This window comes from Mesoplodon bidens, assembly GCF_964165515.1.
Source record: "Mesoplodon bidens genome assembly, chromosome: 14".
Taxonomy (NCBI): domain Eukaryota; kingdom Metazoa; phylum Chordata; class Mammalia; order Artiodactyla; family Ziphiidae; genus Mesoplodon; species Mesoplodon bidens.
Genome location: NC_138170.1, coordinates 30,047,755 through 30,071,697, shown reverse-complemented (window position 1 = coordinate 30,071,697; position 23,943 = coordinate 30,047,755). Strand labels below are relative to the sequence as shown.

At 50.0% G+C, this 23,943-nt stretch overlaps 3 protein-coding genes across 3 annotated transcripts in view; 2 read left to right on the top strand and 1 right to left on the bottom strand.

Moving 5' to 3' along the window:
- The window catches only part of MXD1 (MAX dimerization protein 1), a 28,094-nt gene extending 22,599 nt beyond the window's left edge, over window positions 1-5,495 (top strand). The window contains exons 5-6 of the mRNA XM_081254394.1: window positions 147-306; window positions 545-5,495. Coding sequence (XP_081110520.1) covers window positions 147-306; window positions 545-789 — 405 coding nt within the window. The 3' untranslated portion in view covers window positions 790-5,495. The remainder of the gene's footprint in view (window positions 1-146; window positions 307-544) is intronic.
- Window positions 5,496-12,867: 7,372 nt separating this feature from the next.
- Window positions 12,868-13,839, top strand: LOC308627745 (STARD3 N-terminal-like protein; the record flags this gene model as incomplete). The annotated part of the gene is made up of 1 exon (XM_081254096.1): window positions 12,868-13,839. The coding sequence occupies one exon, from the start codon at window positions 12,868-12,870 to the stop codon at window positions 13,393-13,395; it is 528 nt and encodes a 175-aa protein (XP_081110222.1). The 3' UTR covers window positions 13,396-13,839.
- An 8,339-nt stretch (window positions 13,840-22,178) lies between these two features.
- On the bottom strand, window positions 22,179-23,305 carry ASPRV1 (aspartic peptidase retroviral like 1; the record flags this gene model as incomplete). The annotated part of the gene is given in 3 exon segments (XM_081254003.1): window positions 22,179-23,186; window positions 23,190-23,245; window positions 23,248-23,305. Coding segments are annotated over 3 exon segments (1,122 nt in total).
- Between the last annotated feature and the right edge of the window lie 638 nt (window positions 23,306-23,943).

The window sequence follows — 23,943 nt, the reverse complement described above, 5'->3', positions numbered from 1 at the left end:
CAGCTTCCTGTCCCTGCGAGAAGCTTGACAAGGGACACAGCTTCTGAGGAAAACTGCCGTATTTCCCCGCAAGGCAGGGAGGCGCAGGGTCATACCAATTTTGAAATCTGCCTGTGCTCTTCAACACCTACCCCTTTGACCTGCAGAAACTTGAAGACTGTGACAGAAAAGCCATTCACCAAATAGACCAGCTTCAGCGAGAGCAGCGACACCTGAAGAGGCAGCTGGAGCAGCTGGGCATCGAGAGGATACGGACGGACAGCACCGGCTCCACGGTCTCCTCGGAGCGCTCCGACTCCGACAGGGGTGAGCCCCCCCGAGCCCGCATCCTCAGGCCCCTCCCCAGCCCCCTGCCGCCTGCCAGAGGCGGAGCCGAGGGGAAGCCGAGAACCCCCGTGACTCGGAGAAGTCGAGGGGCGTGGCCTGCAGGGACAGGCGCCCTCTCCTGCAGCGGTTAGGCACCGCGGCCAAGGAGGGGCCCGGCCGAGTCGCTTGGCCCGTCCGAAGCAGGCCTTCACCACGCTCTGTCTCGTCCTTCCCACAGAAGAGATCGACGTGGACGTCGAAAGCACAGACGATCTCACGGGCGACCTGGACTGGTGCAGCAGCAGCGTGAGCGACTCGGACGAGCGGGGAAGCATGCAGAGCCTGGGCAGTGATGAGGGCTACTCCAGCTCCAGCATCAAGAGAAGAAAGCTCCAGGAGGGTCACAAGACGCGTCTTGGTCTCAAGGAGAGCGTGGTCACTTCGGCTGCCGCCCGGATGGTCCCGCCCGTCGGCTCCCATTGATTAGGTAGCGTATCGGACCTGCCCACAATTCCCTCGCCCGTCAGCTTCCGTGTTCCACCGTCACCAAAAGCAGCTGTGCAAAAGTTGTCAAGGAAGTGCTTAGGAGTGTGGGTTTCTTTTTTTTCTTTCTTTCTTTTTCTTTTTCTTTTATCCCCGATCCCCATCTTGAATGGGGTTGAGCGGGCCCCCGCGCCTGCTGGCGTAGGGTAGGCACACGCTGAGCCAGTCAGTGCAGCCTGGACACCTGAGGGCGTCACAGACCCGTTACTGCTCAGTCTGGGGTGGCTGAATGCCACTCGCCCCTCTTAGAAGTTGGGGCACGCCGACCAGGATTGTGGGTTTCTGACTGCATCCTCTAGCTTCTCTCTTTCTCTCCATAAAAATTCGTCTCTGACAGACTGTACATTCCAATCACTTTGAAGCACCCAAGAATTCTTAGACGGGATAAGCACTTACTCACATCTCGGCGATTTCCCCCTCTTATTTACTGTCCCCGTGTGGTCTACCAGACCTTCCTTGAAGTTTTCTGGCTTCCTCTGTGACTTGCCTAGCGGAAAGTGCTTAGGAAACTGAAGGAAACAAACTTTTAAAGTTGAGATCCTGATCTCAGAACTCCAAAGTAAGCTTTGAAAGTGGGATTTAAGAGCGCTTAACCATGGCCCTCACCTCCTGTGAGCAGGCAGGAATACCTCCAGAAAACACACCCTTCACACACGTCCCGCGCCAAGGCCCCCGACCCTCGTGTGGATGGCCGCAGTATTTCTCACTCTCAAACGGACCCCTTACGAGCACGTCTTTGGGGTAGCACAGCTTATAAAAGTTCCAACATCATTTGTTCTCACGAACAGAACGGTACAGTCTATTTTTGTGCACTGTCCTTGGGACCGTGCTGTGTCCTGCTCTCCCAAGGCACATTTCCCCTCCAAGTCGGTTATGCTCCTTGTCTCTGGAACATTTTTTTTTCCTACCTCAGAGATAAATGAGATCTCCATTTCCCACTTAACACAAACTGATTATGCCTCTTTTTTGTTGTTGTTTTTTTCCCCAAATAAGTGACATTTGGTCCAATTCTAATCTATTTTGCTGTTTAACTTTCAGCAATACCTGAACTTTGGCACTAGCTGAGCTAGTGTCCATCATCAGTGAAAGGAAAAGTCCACATTTCTACTCTCTGTTGCAGGTGAACGGGAGGGGATGGTACAGTGTTACTACAATTCCTCTCCTTATTGATTATTTTTGGACACACCCAGAAACTTCTTTATGGAGGCTTTTGGGTTAATAGTTTAAAAGGCTGATTTTTCTTTTTGGTTATGATTTCTCCCTTAAGTGGTCTCCCACTTTGTAGCATTTTTATTTAAGCTAAAACAGAGCACATGTATATGTACATAAGACACATTAAATCTATAAATACTATTTATTCATTTTATATAAACTAATGTAATGAAAAATAAATTCTTATGACTGTGCTTTTATAGATGTTCTAGAAACTTTGTATGTAGGTATCTACAAAATTGGTTCATTTCCCCTTAATACTTTTGCATTCATAGTTTTGAGGTCTCGATGTTTTCAGCCTCTGGTGAATCTTTTTCATTGAATTCGAACCATTTGTAAAACCTGTGACGCTGAAACAGAGCGTGTGTCACAAAGTGATGAGAACATTCCTGAATCCACAGCCGCACTGCAACTTAAGGGCTCCCTGGCTGAACCAGTAGCGGCGGCTCCTGTGCCCCCCGCTGGCCTGTGGTCTCCCTGGCCCCAGGCTCACCTCCTCAGCGCCTCTTCCTTGCCCACGACTAAAAAGTTCAAACGCACTCCTCACGGAAGCTCATTCTGGATGTGAAGAACAGTCAAAAGAAAGATTACTTTTGTGTTTATTTTTTCTTTTTATTGATTTCTTAATGTATTAAATTTTTTAATTGGAAGTAGTGATTCCTAAATGATTCCAAAGTCATCTGTAATTCTTCTGTCTTTGTTTTGTTCTGTTTTTCTCTCCATTTCAGGTTTGGGTGGGGGGAGGGGCAGGTGACACAAAGGATTTTTTTTTTTAATTGTTGGAATCTTTTCCAATTACCAGCTGAAGATTTGCACTGAAATACAACTTGTATGCCTTTTGCATTTTTAAAGCCTGCTTCCTGAATTTAAGCAGAGTGATAGTGTTCAAAGAGCCAGCTCAGCCTGTAACATGTTTGAAAAAGATATACCTGCACTTTGAGGTCCCTTTCGAATGCCATTCGCTAGACCTCGCAAGCATTTTAATGGCTACATTCAAGCGCCTCCCAAGTCCACGATGCTAGATCCTGTACGGCATCGAAAACTCAAGACTTTGGCAAAAGCTTGTGGGCTTGCACTGGGGGAGGGAAGGGAACAAAACTTGTGTATTTGTTTGTTTAATTTAGAAATAAGGCATCTGAGAGATGCCATTATTTTCTGTGTTTTAATTGTTGTGCCTTTGAGTTAGACTGCATTTTTGTCTTTTGGTTGAAATATGAAATGTACTGTCCCAATACAAAATAGTAATTATTTGACCTTTGCACTGTTTGTCTGGTCCTTTTCAATTTGATGGCATATAAATGTGGAACTTAATAGATCTCTGTATTTTTAATGCACTTGTGATAAACTGACACCAGGGTTAGACACGACTTTCAAATCTTGAGGTAGACCGAATGCTAGACAGGCCTCTCTCTAACCAAAACTGTAACCTTCAGGACCAGCAAACTCAGCCCCAGGCAGCTAATCCCCTTCCCTATGTGGCTGATCAGCCGCCCTGATGCGCCAATCTGTCGTGTCACTCACTGATCCACCAGCATAACTGTTGAGAGCTGTACAGTCTTTTTGGTTCTGTTTTGTTGTTGTTTTGTTTTTTGAAGCAAAATGAAAAACCTTTCTATTAGGGTTGTTGGGGGGAGGGGACGGGCGAAGATATAAGCCCCAGCCTTTAAGACTTTGACTATTGTACGTAAATATAGATGTGTGTAAATATAGGCACATGCATATTTTTATGTGAAAACTGGTTTTAAGAAACTGAAATCAAGTCTACACTCTTATTGAAACCATTGCAATGCAAATGGAAAAGTAAAGAGTATGTAGTGCAGTTTCATTTCATGCAGTGAGAAAATATATGTGTGCTTCTGTTAACACCCCAGAAAACCTAGCTTTCCATGCCCGTTGGCTTAGAATGGTGGGCAGGCACCCAGGGTATATTTGTTTTCTTTTGCTAAGCAGAGATCTGGAATTCAAGGTGCTGATAGCGACCGTGGCTCCTTTCTCTAGTCACAGATCTAATGCTAGTGATTCAGTGTCACCTTTTTGAGCAGGACCTACATTTTTCTTCCTGTCAACCCAAAACTAAAATAATTTCAGTGTCGATTCAGAATTGAGCACTAAGAAGGCCCTGACCTTGCAATCGGCCACTTGAGTGGTTTGAGGGTTTTGTTTTTTTTTCAAGTGGGCATTCTCCTTTAACCTCTACTTTTTTCAAGAGAAACAAAGGGCCCTTACCTGGGTTTCCTAGGAGCCTCTCTTCTCAGTCCCTGAAGTGGCCAAAAGCAAATCTGGGGTGTGTAAACTAGGTAAGATTATGATGCTCAAAATAACTAACAGTACCTTGGGGCTTGATACTGGATTTTGTGGGCTTTCTTCTTGCCTCTCCCCCATCCTTTGAAGAAAAAACTTATTTTTGAAAAGTATATACATACACAGGATTCAGGTTTTTATATCATACTGTACTGGCAAGGATACCACTTTCATTGTGCTTTATTCCCCCGAATCTCACTCCTTTCTTTCTTCTTGTTTCCCCAAGTTTCTTTGTCTTTCCCCTTTACCGGCCCTGTGTGTTGAACACCAGAAAGTCAAAGGCTGCAAGGCGATTTCCTACATGTCAATCTATTATTTTTCTATGTTTAACTCTTGGATGCAGTATGTTTAGGTTGCTGGCTACTCCTGATTTTAAAAATCCTTCCTGGCAGAAGACGACCCAAAGACCCCTTTAGGTGAGGTGGATCTTCTCATTCTACACTATCAGGTCTCTGTAGACGGGGATGTTTTGTTTTCAAAAATACCTGGGGATGAGGCCGGGGCTGTGAGGCAAGATGTGACTTATCATGATTTTTTCATTAGTATTTATTACATAGATGATTTTCTTACCCTGTGTTCTTCTGAAAGAAGAAATAACTGCCTGGCACTGTTAGAGTCAGCTATCGAATGGCTGAAGAAGTTGAGTATCTTTGTCTTCTCTCAAAATCATAAAATGAGAATTAGTAAAGCACTAGATTCAAAGATTTACCCAGATTTTAAATTTTGATTTCTTATTCTGTCTGGGGGGTGTGGAGGATTGAGAGGGCTTTCTTCATTTTAGCTTTTACCAGAGAACCAAGCTTGCCTTGACCCCTTGTCCTTAGAATTGGTGCTCTGGGAATGTTGCTGTGAACCATCAGCGTTGGGGACCACCTTCCTAATGGTGAACACAGCCTAAACAGGGAGCAGCAGATGAGAGAGTATGAAATTCTGTTTCCAGATGTTTGTTTCTTTATGTAAATACGATGCCAATGTAAATCCTGTGTCAAGACATAGAGAATGGTGCTTTTTACTACAGTTAGTACGTGCATTTTGAGAACTACTCATGTTTCAGAGAATCTTTGCTGTGTATATGTAAACTTCTGTATTGTTCAACTGTTAACAAATAATAAATTATTTCATTATTAAAGAAATTTTGGTCTTCCAGATGTTTTGTATCCCAGTTTAGCCTTGCATGGTTTTTCCTTACAGAACTGAGTTAATTAACCAGGTTTCTTTTTCCTTTTGATTTCATGGAAAATTTGCTCTCCAAAAGTTTTCAGCCCTTGGATTCTGTGATGGGAGCTTTGACTGTGTGGCTCTGGTTGAGCGCTTCCCAGCTGCTCTCCTCCCATTTCTCCTGCTCGTGCGCTCGCTCTGTTAACATCCCAGAAAACCTAGCTTTCCATAGGCTTCCCTGCGACCCATCTGACCACGCAGGCTGCGTTCGGGGCTGCACAGCAAACGAGACTGCCCCGTCTTTCCGGCAGCCTGTGGTCTGGTGGGAAAGAGGGAGATGCAGTCACAGTTTGACGCAATATAGTCGGTGGTGGAATAAAGTCGTACGGAGACGGGCCGTGAGAAATCACAGAGGTGGTGGCATTCGAGTTGGGCCCTGGAGGAAGAGTGGGTGTTGGTTGGAAAGAAGCCTTGCAGGGAAAGAGAACAGCCAGTGCAACGAGGCAGGTGATGGGGAAGGGAGAGCTCCTGGGACTGGGGCGTGGCTGGGAGCCCGTGGTGTGTGATGGGTGGTGTGGAGACACCACACAGAGAAGGACCTCCTGTGTTGCACAAGTTACAGAGAGGAGAAAAGTCACCTGATTTCGGAGATTCGTTTTTTTTACATATTAACCCCTTGGTTAATTCACATTTATTCATTCATTTGACAAACAGGGATTGAGTGTCTCTATCTTAGAGCTGAAGACAAACCAATGAACAAAACACACAAAACCCTGCCCTCTGGAGCTGCCTTTCTAGTGCAACTGACTGGTGTTCAAGTCCTCGGCCAGGCAAGTTTTCTGAGCCAAGAGCACCATCCTGAAGCACATTCCCTCAGCCGAGCGCTCGTTCAGAGTTAAGAGGAAGGAAAGAGGTGTCTTTCTCTTTCTTGACCAGTGACTTCTTATCGTAAAAACCACCAAAAATTTTGAAGGGTCTTTATGATGCCCTAGACGTAAACTGTGATGGCCTGAGGGTCTTATGAAAAAAAGGATCCTTCTGGTATTTCTGCCTGGGGAAAGTAGCCTAGCTCTTCTGCTTTCTCCAAAAAGGAGGGACACATCTGGACCCTCCTAGGACATGTGATGCTAGAACCCATCTCTGTGGTCAGGCTCCAAATTGAACCCACCAAAGACTAAATTGCCAGCAACATGGAAGAAAGCTACGTTCTGCCCAGCCTCAGGATCCCCGTTTACTGTGGCCGAGGAGAGGAGACTCTGAACCACAGGTAACTACGAAGCCAGCTCTCACATAAAGATAGCCTCCCCTACAAGATGACAAATCTTATTTCCAAGGTTTCCTGACTTTGTTGGTTCACAGCAGCCTGATGAAAAGTGCCCTTTGCAATGCTGTTTGGACCCATGTCTTCATCACGGTCAACTCGCATGTGCTGAGTGCTGAGGGCTCTGCTCTGTGCCCTGGGGAACTCTCACGGCCCTGGGGTTGAGGCCCTCATCGTGCCCATGTCACAGGTGAGGAAGCAGAGAGAGAGCTGAGGCATCTTGCCTCAAGTCCACGGAGCCGGTGAGCTCTGACTCCAGAGCCCAACACCCCCTTGCCTCCATTTTTGCACATTGCAACTGCGTCCGATTCCAATCTATTTTCCACGCAGAGCACCTTTTCTTTTTTAAGCCTTCGAATGCAGCTACCTATTTTCCACGGAGGGGTCTTCGGTTCCTGTTAGTGGGGCAGAAACGTGGAAGGCACAAGACAATTGTGGATTGTCATTGCTAAGTCATTTCCCTCCCACCTCCCACCCACCGCCGATCCCAACTCCCCTCGGAGCCTGCCGTGACCCAGCCATTCCTGACCCTGACGCAGGCCCTGTGGCAGCAACCCAGGCTGCTCCTGGGGGAGCACGACCCGTAGAGGAGTTGAAGGCGATCTTCCGCTACCACGTTTTTGGGGCTGAAGACCCCGTGACATCACTGTATTGATTCAACGGGTATTTATTAAATACAGCTCCTACTTAGCCTCCAAGTTCCTGTCATCGAGTGCCCCTTTGTCCACCGCTGAGGTGTCTCTGTGACCTGGACAAGGAGGGACACACCGAGGCTCCCTGCCCAGAGACTCTGGAATAGCAGCCCCTGTTCCCATTGCCCACTAGGCCTTCCTTCCCGTCCGTTTGGGACACTCAGCTTCCAGGGGTCAAGGGCCCCATGGGAAGCACTGTCCAGGCTTGGCACTGCCGGGTGTCAAGTCAGCCCTGCTCCCCCTCTCTCCCACTTGGGACTCCTGGGCCGTCCATGTGGAACCCAGATAAGGTGGGTGGGGCTGCTGATTAGGAGTGAATAGGTTGCCCAGAGGCAAAGGAAGCTGCAGGTTGGGAGAGAGGCCGGGAGCCCCTTTCAGGCAGACAGGAGGGCAGGCTCCGCCTGGCTGGAGCTTCTGGGAGCCTCCCTCCTTGTGAGTGAGGGCAGTGTCTCTGGTGAAGACAGGCTCGGGATTTAGTGGGCAGCTGAGGGAAGAGCCAGCGCAGGAGCAAAGGGTATGGCCCCAAAGTCACGACAGAGCTGGTGGCCGAGGGACTCAGGGGCTGGAGAGGCTCACTGAGGCTCTGGGGGAGGAGGGGGCGCCTTTTATACGATGCCCTTGGCCTCACCCGGGGGCAGAGATGAGCGAGGACAGTCAAGGCAGGGAGCTCTGTGTCGGGGATCTGTCTACCTTCAGGGAAACATGTGACCCGGGAGAGAAGACACCTGGAGGGCCGAGGGGACAGAGAAAAGGGAGAAACACACCGGCCCAGCCAACCCTGTTGGTCACACCTGGAGGCAGTCCCCAGCCCTGCACAGGGGCCAGTGGGATGAGAGACCCAACATCCATCTGCTGGAAAGTTCATTTAGACTCCTGCCCGGCCTTGCTGATATTCACATTGCACAGATGGTAGGAGATGATGTTTTCATGAAGCGCTGGAGCTAATTCTGATCAACAAAGACGAGCGGGCTGGCCAAGTGGAAGGAGAGATCCTTAGCGGGAGCGCTGTGTCCCTTAGATACCCGGGAAGGGGGTCCTGGGTGACGGTCAAGCACACACACTCTGCTGGGATGGATCCTCAGGCCAAAGCCAACTCCAGCCTTTCCTCTCTGGGTGACCTGGGGCAAGTGTCGTGGGCTGTATTTACTTCCTGGGTCTCTTTGGGAGAATTAAGGGAGATGAAGTATGGAAAGCCCAGTGCCTGACGGTCAGGAAGCATTTAATGCCTATGAGCAATTATGGTTATTTCACTAGCAAGGAGAGAAGCTGGAGGAGTGTTGGGAACGTAACTTAGATTTTCAGGAAACAAAATTCTGACTTCAGAAAGAAATCAGCCTGGAAGGGAAAATTACACGAGAGGGTAGGGAAGTGTTCAAATATGTCATTCTGACTGTGCTATTTAGACAACACATTGTGGGCAGGAAGTGGTTAAACTGAAAGGAGGAGCAAAGAAATGATGACTCAGGGACTGAAGGCGACAGGGTGGAGGAGGGGCCGTTTTCCAGGTGGTCCCTCACCTTGCTGCTACTCAGAAGGGCAAAGCTACCCCTAAGCCCCTCAGCCCTGCAGGGTAGCTCTCAAAGAGAGAGCAGGCAGTGCAGGGAGGGCTCTGAGAGAGGGCCTTGCTAAAATGCCTACATCTTCAAGGAACTCATCAATAGAGTGCAGGATGGGCTTCCCCGGTGGTGCAGTGGTTGTGAGTCTGCCTGCCAATGCAGGAGACACGGGCTCGTGCCCCGGTCCGGGAAGATCCCACATGCCACGGAGCTGCTGGGCCCGTGAGCCATGGCCACTGAGCCTGCGCGTCCGGAGCCTGTGCTCCACAATGGGAGAGGCCACAACAGTGAGAGGCCCGCGTAGCGTAAAAAAAAAAAAAAAAAAAGAGTGCAGGATCCTCAAGTCCCAGCCTTTGCATGTATCTTTCTAACAGCCAATTCAGACCAAGGGTACCTAGAGCTCTAGCCAGACAAGGAAGATGCCACACTTCAAGTGTGAACTCTGAGCAACTACAGGGTTGGTGACATTCTCTGCAACTCTGGAGTTAAAAGCTTGGGTCAAAGTAGTTGCCGGTCAGGTGCAGACTAGTACAGAGCATGGAACAGCACGGGACCTAGAAGAGGCATCAATGGAAACAGATGATCAGGGCAGGACCTGGGTGACACTGCTCTCTCTTCACCATACTTAGATCCTTTAATGTTGGGCAAAACAAACTTTCAGAACTCAGTGCAAGAATCTCATTGCTTTCCCTGAAGAAAGGGTGTGTGTTTCCTCAGGGAAACGGTGAATCATGAAACTGATCATCTTTCTCTTCTTGCTCTGGCTGCCAGGAAGCTCAGAGCCAAAGGCACACCTCACCTTCAGAAATTATGTGACACCCTGTGATTTGTAGATTGGTGTCCTAAATTCCCCCTAGTCTTTTCTCTGACCTTGATTTTTATTTTAAAAATTTCCTGGGCTTCCCTGGTGGCGCAGTGGTTGAGAGTCCACCTGCCGATGCAGGGGATGTGGGTTCCGTGCCCCGGTCCGGGAAGATCCCACATGCCGCGGAACGGCTGGGCCCATGAGCCATGGCCGCTGAGCCTGCGCGTCTGGAGCCTGTGCTCCACAGCGGGAGAGGCCACAAGAGTGAGAGGCCCGCGTACTGGAAAAAAAAAAAAATTTCCTATTTAGGGAGCTCCCCGGTTGCCTAGTGGTTAGGATTCCGGGCTTTCATTGCTGTGGCCCAGGTTCAATCCCTGGTCGGGGAACTGAGATCCCGCAAGCCACACGGCCAAAAAAAAAAAAAAAATCCTATTTTAATGTATGTAATTTTGGAAGTCATTTCAGGTCCACTCTTGTAGAGAACAAGGAGGATGGACATATAAGAGCACTGCCTGTATATAATGAAAAGTGTTCTGGCCTTTTCTTTTGCAAGCAGGGGGAAGTGAGGTTGACTAAGCAAGGGTGAGGTTATGAGGGTCAAGAGCGAGGAGAGGGAAGGTGAGTGTGTTTTCCCTTAAGTAGCGGAAATAAACTTGCCCAAGTATAGAAGGGAGCTGCCTCAGGGCAGAAGGTAACCGCACCTTGTCTAGAGGAACCGGGGCTCCTCCGGCGGTTTCCACAGAGGCAGCGACAGAGTCGATGTGGGTCTGAGTCACCTGTCAGAAGCTGAAGGAACACCGCCCTTTCTTCCCAACTCAAGAAAGTTCCTTGGATTGAAAGTAAATGAGAATAACGTTCTTACAGGACTAGCGTGGAATCTGCTCTAGTGCATATTTTTAAAAAGTAAATCACCTGCAAATTTCAGTATTTTATTAACAAATCTCTTGTGGCCACACCAAGATTAAATGAGTGGACGTGGGCCGACCAGCAAGACAGCGACAGGTGGCGTGAACGGAACACTGTCCTCAGCCCTGACCCATTCAACGGGACCCCGGGAACTTGGAGTCAGGTGTGGCTGGCATGTTCTCCACATCTGGGATGACCCCCAGGTAGCAAGCTGGCACCCAGACTGCCTGACAGAATCAGGGTCCAAATGTTCTTGACAGGCTGAAGTGAGGGGCGTTTTAAGAGACAGTACAGACCCCAGTACTCGGCCATGAATGCACCTGTCACAGAGGGGCTGTCGCCAGGCAGGTTCGATGCCAAGTCTCCAGAGTGAAGGGGCCACCACAGAGCAAAGGCCCTAGGTTACACGAAGAGGCCCACAGGGCAATGCAGAGCAAGGAGGGGCCCCGGGATGGGGGCTCAGGGCTCCAGACAACACTGGGCCCAGCAAAGCTTCCTCCCTGGCTCTGCTGCCCTCACCCCACCCCAGGCTCTCCCCAAACCCCCATCCATGACCCTTTTAAAACAGACATCAGATCTCAGCATTCCTCGCTGGCCCAAACCCTCCCGTGGATCTCCATCAAGCTCAGCAGCACGTCTATGTCTCGTCAGTGGTGGGTCCCCACCTGATCTGGCCCTGGCCACCCTGCCCGAGCTCAGGTCCTAGCACCCTCCCCCTCAGTCACTCTGCTCCACCCTCCCTGGCCTGTGGGCTGGGCCGCTGCACTCGCTACTCCTGCCTGGAATGCTTTCCTGGCCACCTCCCTCCACTCAGGTCTCTGCACAAACATCACCTTATCCACAAGGCCTCCCTGACCCGCTCAGCATAAAATTGCACATTCCCCATCACTTCAATCCACTATCCCCCTCACCCTGCTTCATTTCTCTTTATGATCTTTTTTTTAAAATTTATTTTTGGCTGTGTTGGGTCTTGGTTGCTGCACGCGGGCTTTCTCTGGTTGCGGCGAGCAGGGGCTACTCCTCATTGCGGTGTGCGGGCTTCTCCCTGCGGTGGCTTCTCTTGTTGTGGAGCACGGGCTCTAGGTGCGCGGGCTTCAGTAGTTGTGGCTCGCAGCCTCAGTAGTTGTGGCTCTTGGGCTCTAGAGCACAGGCTCAGTAGTTGTGGCGCACGGGCTTAGTTGCTCCGCGGCATGTGGGATCTTCCCGGACCAGGGCTTGAACCCATGTCCGCTGCAGTGGCAGGCGGATTCTTAACCACTGCGCCACCAGGGAAGCGCCATTTCTCTTTATCACCGCAGGACAAATCGTCTTTTTGTCTGTTTGGTATTCAAATGCAGCTGTGCAAGAGCAGAGGCTGAACTCTCCATTGCGGCTCTACCCCAGCACCAAGGCCAGTGTCTGGCATGCAGTGGGCGCTCAGTGACCCACATTTATGGATGGATGGATAGAAGCATGGATGGATGGATGGATGGATGGATGGATGGGTGAGTGAGTAAATGAATAAGAGACAAACTTCTGGCTCAGAGCTGAGGCAGACAATAGTCTCCAATGTCATATGCCCCAAGGACAGATGGTGAGACACAGGGAGTGAGGTTTCTACTACACATTAGGACTCCATCACCATCAGAGTTGTATGAAGGCAGCATCATGAGGGGCACGGAAAATGCCTGAGCTTTAGAATAATCCAGATGACTTGGTCGAAAACAAAAGAAACCTGAAAGAAAACAATTTGGTTGAGAACAAGGTGAGAGGAAAACAATTCAGCCCGAAGGACAATTTGGTCTAAAAGAATATACTCCACCTTACTTTTCAAACATTGGAATTTTGATGTAGCACGCAAGTGGAGTGCATCCTTTTGTGCCTTTTCAAGTATTTTGCTTAAATTTCAGAATAGTTTTACTCTCTGCTTTAAATTTCTAGTTAATATTTCAGCTATTTCTTTTCATTCTGTTCATTTAAAAAAATGTATCGTGCAGCCTAGGGCGGCCGGCCCGGAACCACCTGATGAGATCTCTTCTCTCTAGGGATGGTGGAGCTGGAGAGAGGCTCCTTTAACCCTCCTGCAGGATGAACCCCCTGCCAGAAGACATGGAGAACGCTCTCATGGGGAGTCAGAGCTCACACGCTTCCCTGTGCGACGTCCATTCCGTCAACCCCACGCAACTCATGGCCAGGATTGGGTCCTATGAAGGAAGGGAAAAGAAAGGCATATCTGACGTCAGGAGGACTTTCTGTTTGTTTGTCACCTTTGACCTCTTATTTGTAACGTTACTGTGGGTAACAGAGTTAAATGTGAATGGAGGTATTGAGAATACGTTAGAGAAAGAGGTGGTGCAGTATGACTACTACTCTTCTTATTTTGATATATTTCTTTTGGCAGTTTTTCGATTTAAAGTGTTAATACTTGCATATGCCGCGTGCAGACTGCACCATGGGTGGGCCATAGCATTGATGACAGCAGTGACCAGTGCCCTTTTACTAGCAAAAGTGATCCTCTCAAAGCTTTTCTGTCGAGGGGCTTTCGGCTACGTGCTGCCCATCATTTCCTTCTTCCTTGCCTGGATCGAGACGAGGTTCCTGGATTTCAAGGTGTAACCACTCCTGATAGCTCAGGATGCCTCGGAGAGGGCGGCGCTGATACCTGGTGGTCTTTCTGATGGTCAGTTTTATTCTCCTCCTGGATCCCAAGCAGGATCTGAAAATGAAGCTGAAGCAAAGCAGGACAGTGAAAAACCACTTTTAGAACTATGAGTAAGGCTTTTGTTAACTGTGAAAAACCTTCACTGAAAGTCACCAGAGGGAAAAAAGGACTGGAACTGGGGGTCTCCTTATTGAAGGTTGACATGGTGACATCCACTGCTGACGTTACTGAACGGCTAATAAAGAATTTATTGATTGTAATACCTCACAGACATGGTACCATCTCCACATACATTTAGTCACCTGCCTGTGGCTGATAAGATAATGTCATGATCCATCCTGTATTCAGTGAGATTGAGTCTGATCTGTCAATGAGTAGTTGCAGAAAGTCTTGTGCTGTGTTCCTGATCAAAGGACTTCTTAATATATTGGAATAACACTTTTTTAGTATGCAAAATATCTTTTTTTTTTTTCCTTCGGTACGCAGGCCTCTCACTGTTGTGGCCTCTCCCGTTGTGGAGCACAGGCTCCAGACGCGCAGGCTCAGAGGCCATGGCTCATGGGCCCAGCTGCTCCACGGCATGTGGGATCTTCCCGGACCGGGGCACGAACCCGTGTCCCCTGCATCGGCAGGCGGACTCTCAACCACTGCGCCACCAGGGAAGCCCTGCAAAATATCTTTTTATTTATTTTGCAGAATGGAATTTTTTTGTTTCATGTCTCGGATTTCTTTTGTCTTTCCTTTTTAACTCCCTACATTTCCCTTGTGTTTTTTTTAACTCATGCACACATGCACTATCCGTACAATTTTAAAAGGTAATAAAATCCAACATATCAAAATGAAAAAAAATTTATTGTGAAATGTCACTCATATAGATAAAACATAAATATGCTGCATAGTAAATTATTATACACACCACCCAGTCAAGAACCAGGACGCTGCCAGCCCCCAGGCGCCCCTAAATGCCCTTCCGGACACAGAACTCTCATAACCCAAAGGGACAGGACAACCCTGCTTCTGCCCTAATCACGTTCTTTCTTGTCTTTATAATTTTGCCTCCTGAGGAGACATCTGTACCCACTGTAGTTTAGTTTTATTTGGTGGTTTTAGAATATTTTATAAATGGAATCACAGCGTACATGTCTGTGTCTGGCTTCTTTCACTCCACAGTATGGCTGTGAGGTTTGTGTGTTCCTTTTCATTACTGTATTGTGCAGTTTGTAACAGCGAAATGTTGGAAATAATCTGAATCTCCAAAAATAGGGAATTGGCCACATAAAGTATGGGAATTTACAAAACAGAAATTACCGCATAATCCTATTTTTGCTAAAAAGGAAAACCGAGGATTTCCTTTTTGAAAAGGAAAAGAGAGTGAAAGAGAAAGAATGAAGGAAAATACATCCATATGAAAGTCTATAGAGAAAGGTCTAGAAAATTATGCCTCATTTGACCTAGGGAGGGTGAGTGGGTGAAGGGTTCTTCAGGATGTTTCTTTATATTTTTTTGGATTGACCTAATTTTCTGGTTTTCCTATAATGAGCACTACTGCTTTTGTAAAAGAAAGAAAAAAAAACACTAAAAGGAATTTAAACAATGAAAAAATCATCAAGCAATAATAAGCAACAATCAAAAAATGGTCGTGGAATTCTGGTAAGGTTTTAGGGGTTTTTTTCCCCTCCTAATTTATTTTCAGCCAATATTTCTCCTCTACTTGTTTGATGATTTTTGTGAATTTTTTTTCATAAAAAAATGTGATAAAAACAATGAATGTTTCCAACCACAGTTAACGTGTTCATGAGTTTACACACTTGTTTAGTTAATGAAGACCTCTTTGTTGGTCATTTCAGCTATTCAAATTCATTTTCACCCACTTTGTCTTGCCTTGCTCTATTTATAATAAATGCAAACAACCTAAATTTATTTTAGCCAAATCTTTGTTTGTACAAACCACTCTGGTAGACTGAACTGAACATTCTAAAGTCAGGCAGGCTTCAACACCAACCTCAGTTCAATCACTTACCATTACAGCAACGCTGGACAGACTAACTTTTCCCAATTTCAACTTCCCCATCGGTTAAATGGGGATAAAACCTACACTGCAGGGCTTCCCTGGTGGCACAGTGGTTGAGAGTCTGCCTGCCGATGCAGGGAACACGGGTTCGTGCCCCAGTCCGGGAAGATCCCACATGCCGCGGAGCAGCTGGGCCCGTGAGCCATGGCCGCTGAGCCTGCGCGTCCGGAGCCTGTGCTCCGCAACGGGAGAGGCCACAGCAGTGAGAGGCCTGCGTACTGCAAAAAACAAACAAACAAACAAACAAAACAAACAAACAAGCTACACTGCAGGGGTTTTGTGAAATTTAGAAAGAAATGGCCACATCAGCACCTATGAGTCACGTCAGGCCCACTCTCTCAGTCTCAGCACTGCTGACATTTGCGGCTGAGGAATTCTGTGTTGGGAGTGGGGTGAGAGGTGTCATGTGCACTGTCGGATGCTTTGCAGCATCCCTGGAGGATGCCATTAGCAACCTCCCCACCCCCCAAAGCTGGAACAGCCAAACTGGTCTTCAGACATTGCCAAATGTGCCCTGGGGGCAAAACTGCCTCCAGCTGAGAACTGCTGCCTTAGACTTGTCCCTCTCTCACACCCCATAACTGAGGTCCCCAAGTCCTGTTGTTTCCTGCTCCTTGTTACCTTGGGAATCGGTCCCCTTCCCTACTGAGCCTGCTTAGCCTCGTCAGCCAGCACCCGAGCAGTACAGAATCCCCACCAGACAACCTCCCTTGATCCTGTCTTATTCCCTGAGCCCTATCTGTGGGCTGTGGAACAGGAAAATACCAATGTGTGCTTTTGCTCCTGATTCTTCCATCTCAGTCAAGTAGCCGGGGCTTTTAGGGCTCTCTTACGTCACTGGGCCAAAAGCCAGTGTTGCCTGTAAGACGGAAGATACTTTCCCCTCCTGTCTTCTGTACCTGCCCAAACCCACGATGATGATATGTTCGTTGGGGTGCCCAGGACGGGAGGTGTGCGGTGGCCTCAGGGTGAGTGAGAGGAGATGAAAAGCACAGATCTAACTGGACAGACAGTAGTCAGTCCTGGAGGGAAGAGACACCCACACACCACTCAGCAGCCTCATCCTGAGAAGTGCTAAGACATCACAGGGAGGGGCTGCCTGGTGTCCCTAGGAAGGCAGGACCCCAGACCCCTTGTACGACCATGCATAGCACAGACAGCAGCACAGTCACGTGGCCTAGAGGGACCCTGTGGACGGAGACATGGGTATCTATGACTTGCAGCCTCCCTCCCCTCCATGCTTCAGTGCCACATAAGATCCTGGGACCTTTCCCCAGTCCAGAGCAGGAAATGCCCCCCAAATGACTGAGAGTCACTGTCTTAAGAGCCTGGCTGAATGGGGGCTCAGAGTTAGACATAATTAGCTTTAATTTTGGAAAAAAAAAATTTTTAATGATATTTCTCACACATCTCTGAGTTTGTGGAGAGGCTCAGGTGTGTTACAAATCCAGATGTCATCGTGTCACTTCCCTGCCTTCATTACCTAAGGTTGAAGAGCCCCTGATTGCACACAGCAGAGGAGGCAGGGGCTTATTCTCCACACTTGCTTCCAGGACAGACAGCACTAATCGATCACGGCACCTTTCTGGCTGTGTCTGAACACAGTCCCAGGATACTATGCAGCACCTCCCATCAGGCAGCTGCATGGGCCTGAGTTGGTACTTGAGATGAAGTCACGTGTTTTCTCTACTTAAGGACCCACAGCCATCCCCCGCATCCGCCACAAACACATTTTACTGCTTTTTTTTTTTTTTTTTTCTGTACGCGGGCCTCTCACTGTTGTGCCCTCTCCCGTTGCGGAGCACAGGCTCCGGACGCGCAGGCTCAGCGGCCATGGCTCACGGGCTCAGCCGCTCCACGGCATGTGGGATCCTCCCGGACCGGGGCACGAACCCGTGTCCCCTGCACCGGCAGGCGGACTCTCAACCACTGCGCCACCAGGGAAGCCCCATTTTACTGCTTTTTAAGTCAGGATATAGAGTTGGTGCATACATTAATGTTAACAGGGTTGATTTTTTTTCTTTCTCCAAAAGGTATTAAATTTATAATGCACTTTTGAACTGATTGCCTCTTAGAGGTGAAGAAATCTGGCGTTGGCTCTCCCTGGCCTTCTGGAGTTTCCTCAGAGGCCGTGCAGGCCCCTCCCACCTGGCCCTCCGTCTCCGCTGCCCCAGTCACCCCGTTAGCCGGCACCAGGCCGGCTTGCCTCCCTCCCGCCCCTCACATTTCTCCCTCTGCCCTGCATCGTCTTGGAAAGCAACCACTTGTCTTTCGAGACTCAGCTTAAAGACCTGCTCTGTGGAACGCTTCCTGGCCCTCAGCCCCACCACGTGACCCTCTCTGTGCCCCTGCACAGATGGGAGTGAGGAGGGGACGCGACACCGGGCCACTCTAAGATCCGGGGTTCCTTTGCCTGGCGGCCTCCCTCCTTCAGACTGTAAATCCCTAGAGGGCAGGGCTCACTTCACACACTTCCCAGGACTGGAAGACGCTCTAACAGGAGCTCAGAGAGAAGGGGCAGGGCATGGCCAGCCCAGGCGAGTCCCACAGGCGACAGGTGGAGAGTTGACCCCCATCCAGGCTTGGGGGAGGCCGGCCCACAGAATCTGAGCAGTCAGAAGTTGAGAACCGATTTGTGAGCCCACAGTGAGAAACAACAGCTGGGCGGAGTGGGTGGCTAGAGTGGCCAGGGTTCACCCTCTTTGTGGCCCAGCCATGGAAACCACATTCATTACGCAGGGTTGCTTGGCAACAGTGAACTCTGGCCAGGACAGTGACAGACAGGACTGGAACTTGTGGTGGCATTAGCCCTGACAGCAGCCTCAGTGTCTCCTCGGGGGCTGAGGACCAGGTGGGCAGGCCAGGTCACCTGTCTGGGGACGCTGAGGCTGGCCACTCCCTCAGCTGCCCTCCTGGTGGACGCACTGTGTCCTCACGGTAAAGTAATAGCCATAGACTGGCACCTAAGCATACCTGGGAGCCTTAGCTCTCCTTATGATAACTGCAGTCTGCTTTCATAGTTTATGAAAGTTTATTTGCTGCCAAGGCCCACCCACACCTGGCACTGAGTAGGTGATTAATAACCGGTTGCTTCTGGGTTTGTTTTTCATAGGCTATGGGTTAGCAGTGCTGAAACTACTTTCTGGGCATTTAGGGTAGAGCAAATAAGTAACCTGGAGTCAGGTTTCTCACTGGAGAAAGAAGTTGCAAATATGGAAAGGAGGAAGATTAGAATAAACCCTGTGATGCTGCATACATATATTTGCAATTTTCAAACAGTTCATACACATCTAGATATGGAGAATGTGAGAGAGAATGACAAAGTTAATTGGTAAAATGTTAATATTTGGAGAAAGTAGGTGAACCATATGTGGAAATTCTTTGCACTACTCTTGCAACTTTTCAGTAAGTCTGGAGTTACAGCAAAACAAAAGCTTAAAAATAAAATAAATGTTTGCTGGATAAAAGCATGAAGAATTACCTAGCACAGTTGGTGGAATTAGTAGGCATTTAGTGTAAGGTGGTCATTATTAAAGAGTGTGTCTGGTGGGGGCCACGAGCTACCCTTTAACTAGAGGCATCAGAATGTTCTAAGCCAGGGATTTTCAAACATTTGTGTGCATAGGAATCACCTGGAGATGTTGTTCAGTACAGGTCCTGCTGCATGTCTGGGTGGGGATGAGACCCTGCATTTCTAACAAGCTCCCAGGTCATGCTGTCGCTGCCTTTCTGCTGGTCCAGGGATCACACTTTGGGTCACAAGGGGGTGGATACAGCTGGGATTAAGACCAGGTGTTCTCGAGCCTGGCTGTACTTCAGGACCACCAGAAGAGGCATCGTTAATTGATCTTCCCAGGTGATTCTAATGGGCAGCAGGATTAGACCTTCATGTCATTGCCAGTATCTGTCTCCTCCTATCTGTCCTCTCAAGTTCAGACCCTCAGTCTGAATACTGCCATGGCTTCCAAGCTGCCTTCTTTGCTGCTGCCTTACTCTATCCTATACCCAGAAGCCAGGAGAATCTTCCTATATGCCTTCACTGTTTAGACACTTGTGTGCAAGTCAGGTGTGAACTCCTCACCCAGGGGTCAAGCCCTCTGTGACTTGTGGCCAAAACCCACTTTACCTGGCTGCTTGCCAGCCTCCCCCTCCCCTCCTTTTCTTTTGCGGTACTCGGGCCTCTCACTGTTGTGGCCTCTCCCGTTGCGGAGCACAGGCACCGGACGCGCAGGCTCAGCGGCCATGGCTCACGGGCCCAGCCGCTCCGTGGCATGGGGGATCTTCCCGGACCGGGGCACGAACCCGTGTCCCCTGCATCGGCAGGCAGACTCCCAACCACTGAGCCACCAGGGAAGCCCCCCTCCTCCCTTGACACTCTGCTCCCAGGAGAGCAGGCGTCCCCATCCTGCACCTCAGGTTCCCTGCACACAGTTGCGTTGGGAACCGGCCCCCGACACACACGCAGCAGGTCTCCAGGTAAGAACCACCACTTAGTACCTTCTTCCCCGGGGGCCCGTGCCATGATGTGTCAGTCTGGCTGGGCTCACCCCAGGCGCTCACTTTCCTCCAGGAGAGAGAGCTGGCTGAGAGCCTGGTGATCAGACACTCTCCTCACTTAGAGCAGGGCAGGGAGGGTCTCTGTGGCTGGGACACAGGTCACCCTGTTCCTGTTCACCCAGGACAAGGCTCGGCACCCTGTCTGCGTGGGGAATTGCAGGGAGGGGACCACTTGGGTGTTGCCCTGAAACTCTGGCCTGGCACCCAATTCCCCATTCCCCTGTCCACCTCCCACCCACTCTTTCCCCTCCCTCCTCCAGCCCAGCAGGAGGCTAGGATCTGAAGGACCTAGCCAGGTCACAGGGAGGTGCCACCTACGTTGTCCCCTGGGGGGAGGGTTTGGCCTAGGAGAGAAGCTGCATTTGTTAGGGGCTTGAAAACCAAATTTGAGAAGGGGGATGGGGGACCTGGATGCCACGGGACCACCCCCTTCTCCGTTTCTCCTTCTCCCCTGCAAGCCAAGGCCTCTGGCTGGGCCGCCCCTTCTCCAGTCCTCGTGTTCCTGGGGAAAGACTTTCTCCTGATCCAGGACTGCCTGTGGCCTCACGTGCCCTGGGGCTGATGGAGCTAATTCCCATTAAGATGTTGGGCTGCCCAGGGAACGGGCTTCAGTAATCAAAGGGATTAGGGGCTGAGCAGTTGCCTCAGTTCCCAGGAGAATCATAGCTGGAATCCGAGGGACAAGCAGCCACTCTCGGCTCAGATAGGTTCAAGGTCAAGTCCTCAGAGTCTTCTTAGAAGAAGGCTCGTCCCCACCTCTGGTTCCCACTCTGGCTGTTTCTCTCTCCCTCAGGGATGTCCAGGTGGAAACTCCCAGGAGAAGCTCATTCCACCCTCAGGAAGGCAAGATGCCCTACCTGCCTCCCATCAAAAGGTCCTGAAGCTTTGCACCCCTCGTCTCCCTTCAGACCAGGGAGTCTTCAGATTCCCAGCCTTGCTGAGTTCTAGAGAGAGGGCCAGGAACTTGGAAGCAAATATGAGGTAGGCCCTTAAGAGGGATGACCCCATTTTCTGGATCTGGAATGTCCTCCCGCTGCCCGGCCCCCTCTACCCTCCAGATGCCCTTGGGCGCCCCATGCAGGTTAACACCTGGCCCCCAGCCTTGCTTTCTGCCTCCAAGTCCCGGATCCCAGGCGGCTGTAAGAACCTATTTCGCAGGCAGATACTTTCTCAGTTGTTTACAATAACCATAATTTTCCAACCCCCCAATCAAGACCACAACTTAGGGTCACTCTTGGCTATAAGAGGCAATTTGGATACTAAAATATTGTAGTTTGTAATGATTAGAGGAATCACGATTAGATTAGAAATGACAAGAATTATGGAGGGAATAAGTCAAGATATTTGAAATTGAGGCTGTCTTGGAAAATCCAAGATATATCGGCACTGTATATGTACTCTCTTCTATCTCCAAGTGAGACCCTCCGTAAATACTTGAACCTTCCTTCTGTTCTCCATTCACTCCATTTCCCCCCCCACATCCATTCCATTCATCCCCAATCAGCACATTACATGGTTTTCCCATGAGTCAACCTTTATTGATTTTTGAAGTAATGAATTATTGGCACAAGGCTCAATGGGTTTCGAAACAAATGACAGAAGCAAACACACATTGTGCAGGTGGGAAGACCCAACAGTGAAGAACCCCAGGGCAGCTGTGACCCACACCATGAGGGCTGGGTCTTGCTTGTAAGGACCCTGCAGCCAGGACCCAGCCCAGCCGAGACAGGCTACCTGGGCCCAAAGGTGACTGAGCCACATCTCAGGGAACCTGAAGGCGTCCCCCAGTCCTCTCCCAAAGATAATTATTTCTAGCCTTCTTGGAACCGTCTTCTAGCCTCCGAGTCTTTGCCACCAACAGCAGCTTGACAACCACGAGGACCCGCCCCCCCCAAGAAAGCCAGCCTGCTCTCCCTCACCAGTTCCTTTTCCCATGGAAGCCTCCCCCATCAGGGGCAGATTAAGGGCCCTGCAGAGGAGGAGCAGCAGGGCGAGGGTTGGTTTAAGAGGGCTGGCCAAGCCGAGTGACCCCCTGAGGATATGTGCCCTTCCCCTCCACCGTGGTGGGTCCTCCCGCCAATATCTGGGGGGTGAGGCAAAGGGGGCTTCTCAACAGGAGAGCTGCTGCCGCCCCTCCTCTGAGTAGAGCTCCTCCTCTATGAGCTCCAGGTCGAACTCGTCTTCCAGGGACCCTCCTACAGGCAGAAGGCGGAACGTCTTCCCTTTCAGTGTGCACGTGCGATGCTCGAAGTCCAGGACAGCGTTGTGGTCCTGGAGCAGGTCGGTCCCAATGATGGCGTCTTCGGCACTTGCGTCGGCCACTAGGAAAGCTGCCTCCAGCTTCAGCTTGCCCAGGGATATCACTGTATCCCAGACACCCAGGATCTTCATTTCAGCCCCGTTGGCCACTTTCACCACATTCTCAAAGGGTCGCAGGGCATCCAGGTCGCCATCGGTGACTTTCTTCCACAAGCGTGGGTGGACCACGGAGACCTGGGCCCCAGAGTCCACCAGGAAACTCACGGGCACTTCGCCAATTTTCCCCTTAAGGTAGTAGCCCTTACCCATGCTGTAAGCAAAGAGGATCTCCTTGGGCTGGTAGCTGTGGGCCACCCCGGGTCCCCCAGAGTTCTTCAGGAGGATCTCTTTCACAGCCCTGTATTCCCCCTGGTCCTCGGGACTGAGTCCACTGTAGGCCTCCAGGGCGTCTCCCCTCAGGGACTCTTTCAGGAACTTCAGCTTGGTGGCGTGGTCCCAATTGTTGAGGTCACTGATGACCTCAAAGCGGTACAGCCAGAGGTGCGGGGCCACATTGGCTCCATCAAAAGGCTCCAGGACAAAGGCATGTTCCCGGCGTCCCTCCCAGCTCCTGGCTCCACTCCCGGCCATCCCTCTGCTTTCCTCTGGAACTGCAGCAGCAACCCACACCAGGTAGAGAAAGCCCCAGAGCAGCGTTGGTGCAATCACGCTGGAGAACAAGGCCTCTCTAAGCAAAGTGTTGCTCGGTATTCGCCATGGGCAGGCAGAAGGGACCAGGTGAGGGCTGTCTGACCAACTGCTGGGTGCAGAGACAGAGAGCTGCTGTAGCCTGCTCACTCTGCAGAGCCTTTTTGATGTCTAGCCTGGGCCCCCAGGGCTCCCCATTTGCCTTTGTTCTGGAAGCTCCGCCCCGCTCCTCCTACCCTCCTGCCAGCATCCTGTCCATCGAGCAGGATCAGTACCTCACCCTCCTGCATTCGTCATCGGGACTGGCACCTGCCAGCCCACATTGCAAGAAAGGCCAGCCTGGGTCAGAGGGGACCTACTCAGGTACCCTCCCCAGCCTGTGTCCCAGAATAACAGATGAGGACAAGGAGGATGTTATGATATCCAGGTGTTTGTCATCAGCTGGAGAAGGCAGGGGGAGGCAGGGACCAGAGGCCCGTCAGCTTCTAGACTGGAGAAGCCCCTTTGCATCAACCTCGAGTGACCCCTTTGAGTGGTTAAGGGAAAGCTTACATTTATTCTTTTTTTTTTTTACAACTTTATTGGAGTATAATTGCTTCACAGTGGTGTATTAGTTTCTGTTTTATAACAAAGTGAATCAGCTATACATATACATATATCCCCATATTTCCTCCCTCTTGCATCTCCCTCCCACCCTCCCTATCCCACCCCTCTAGGTGGTCACAAAGCACGGAGCTGATCTCCCTGTGCTATGCGGCTGCTTCCCACTAGCTATCTACCTTACGTTTGGTAGTGTATATATGTCCATGCCGCTCTTTCACTTTGTCACAGCTTACCCTTCCCCCTCCCCATATCCTCAAGTCCATTCTTTAGTAGGTCTGTGTCTTTATTCCTGTCTTACCCCTATGTTCTTCATGACATTTTTTTT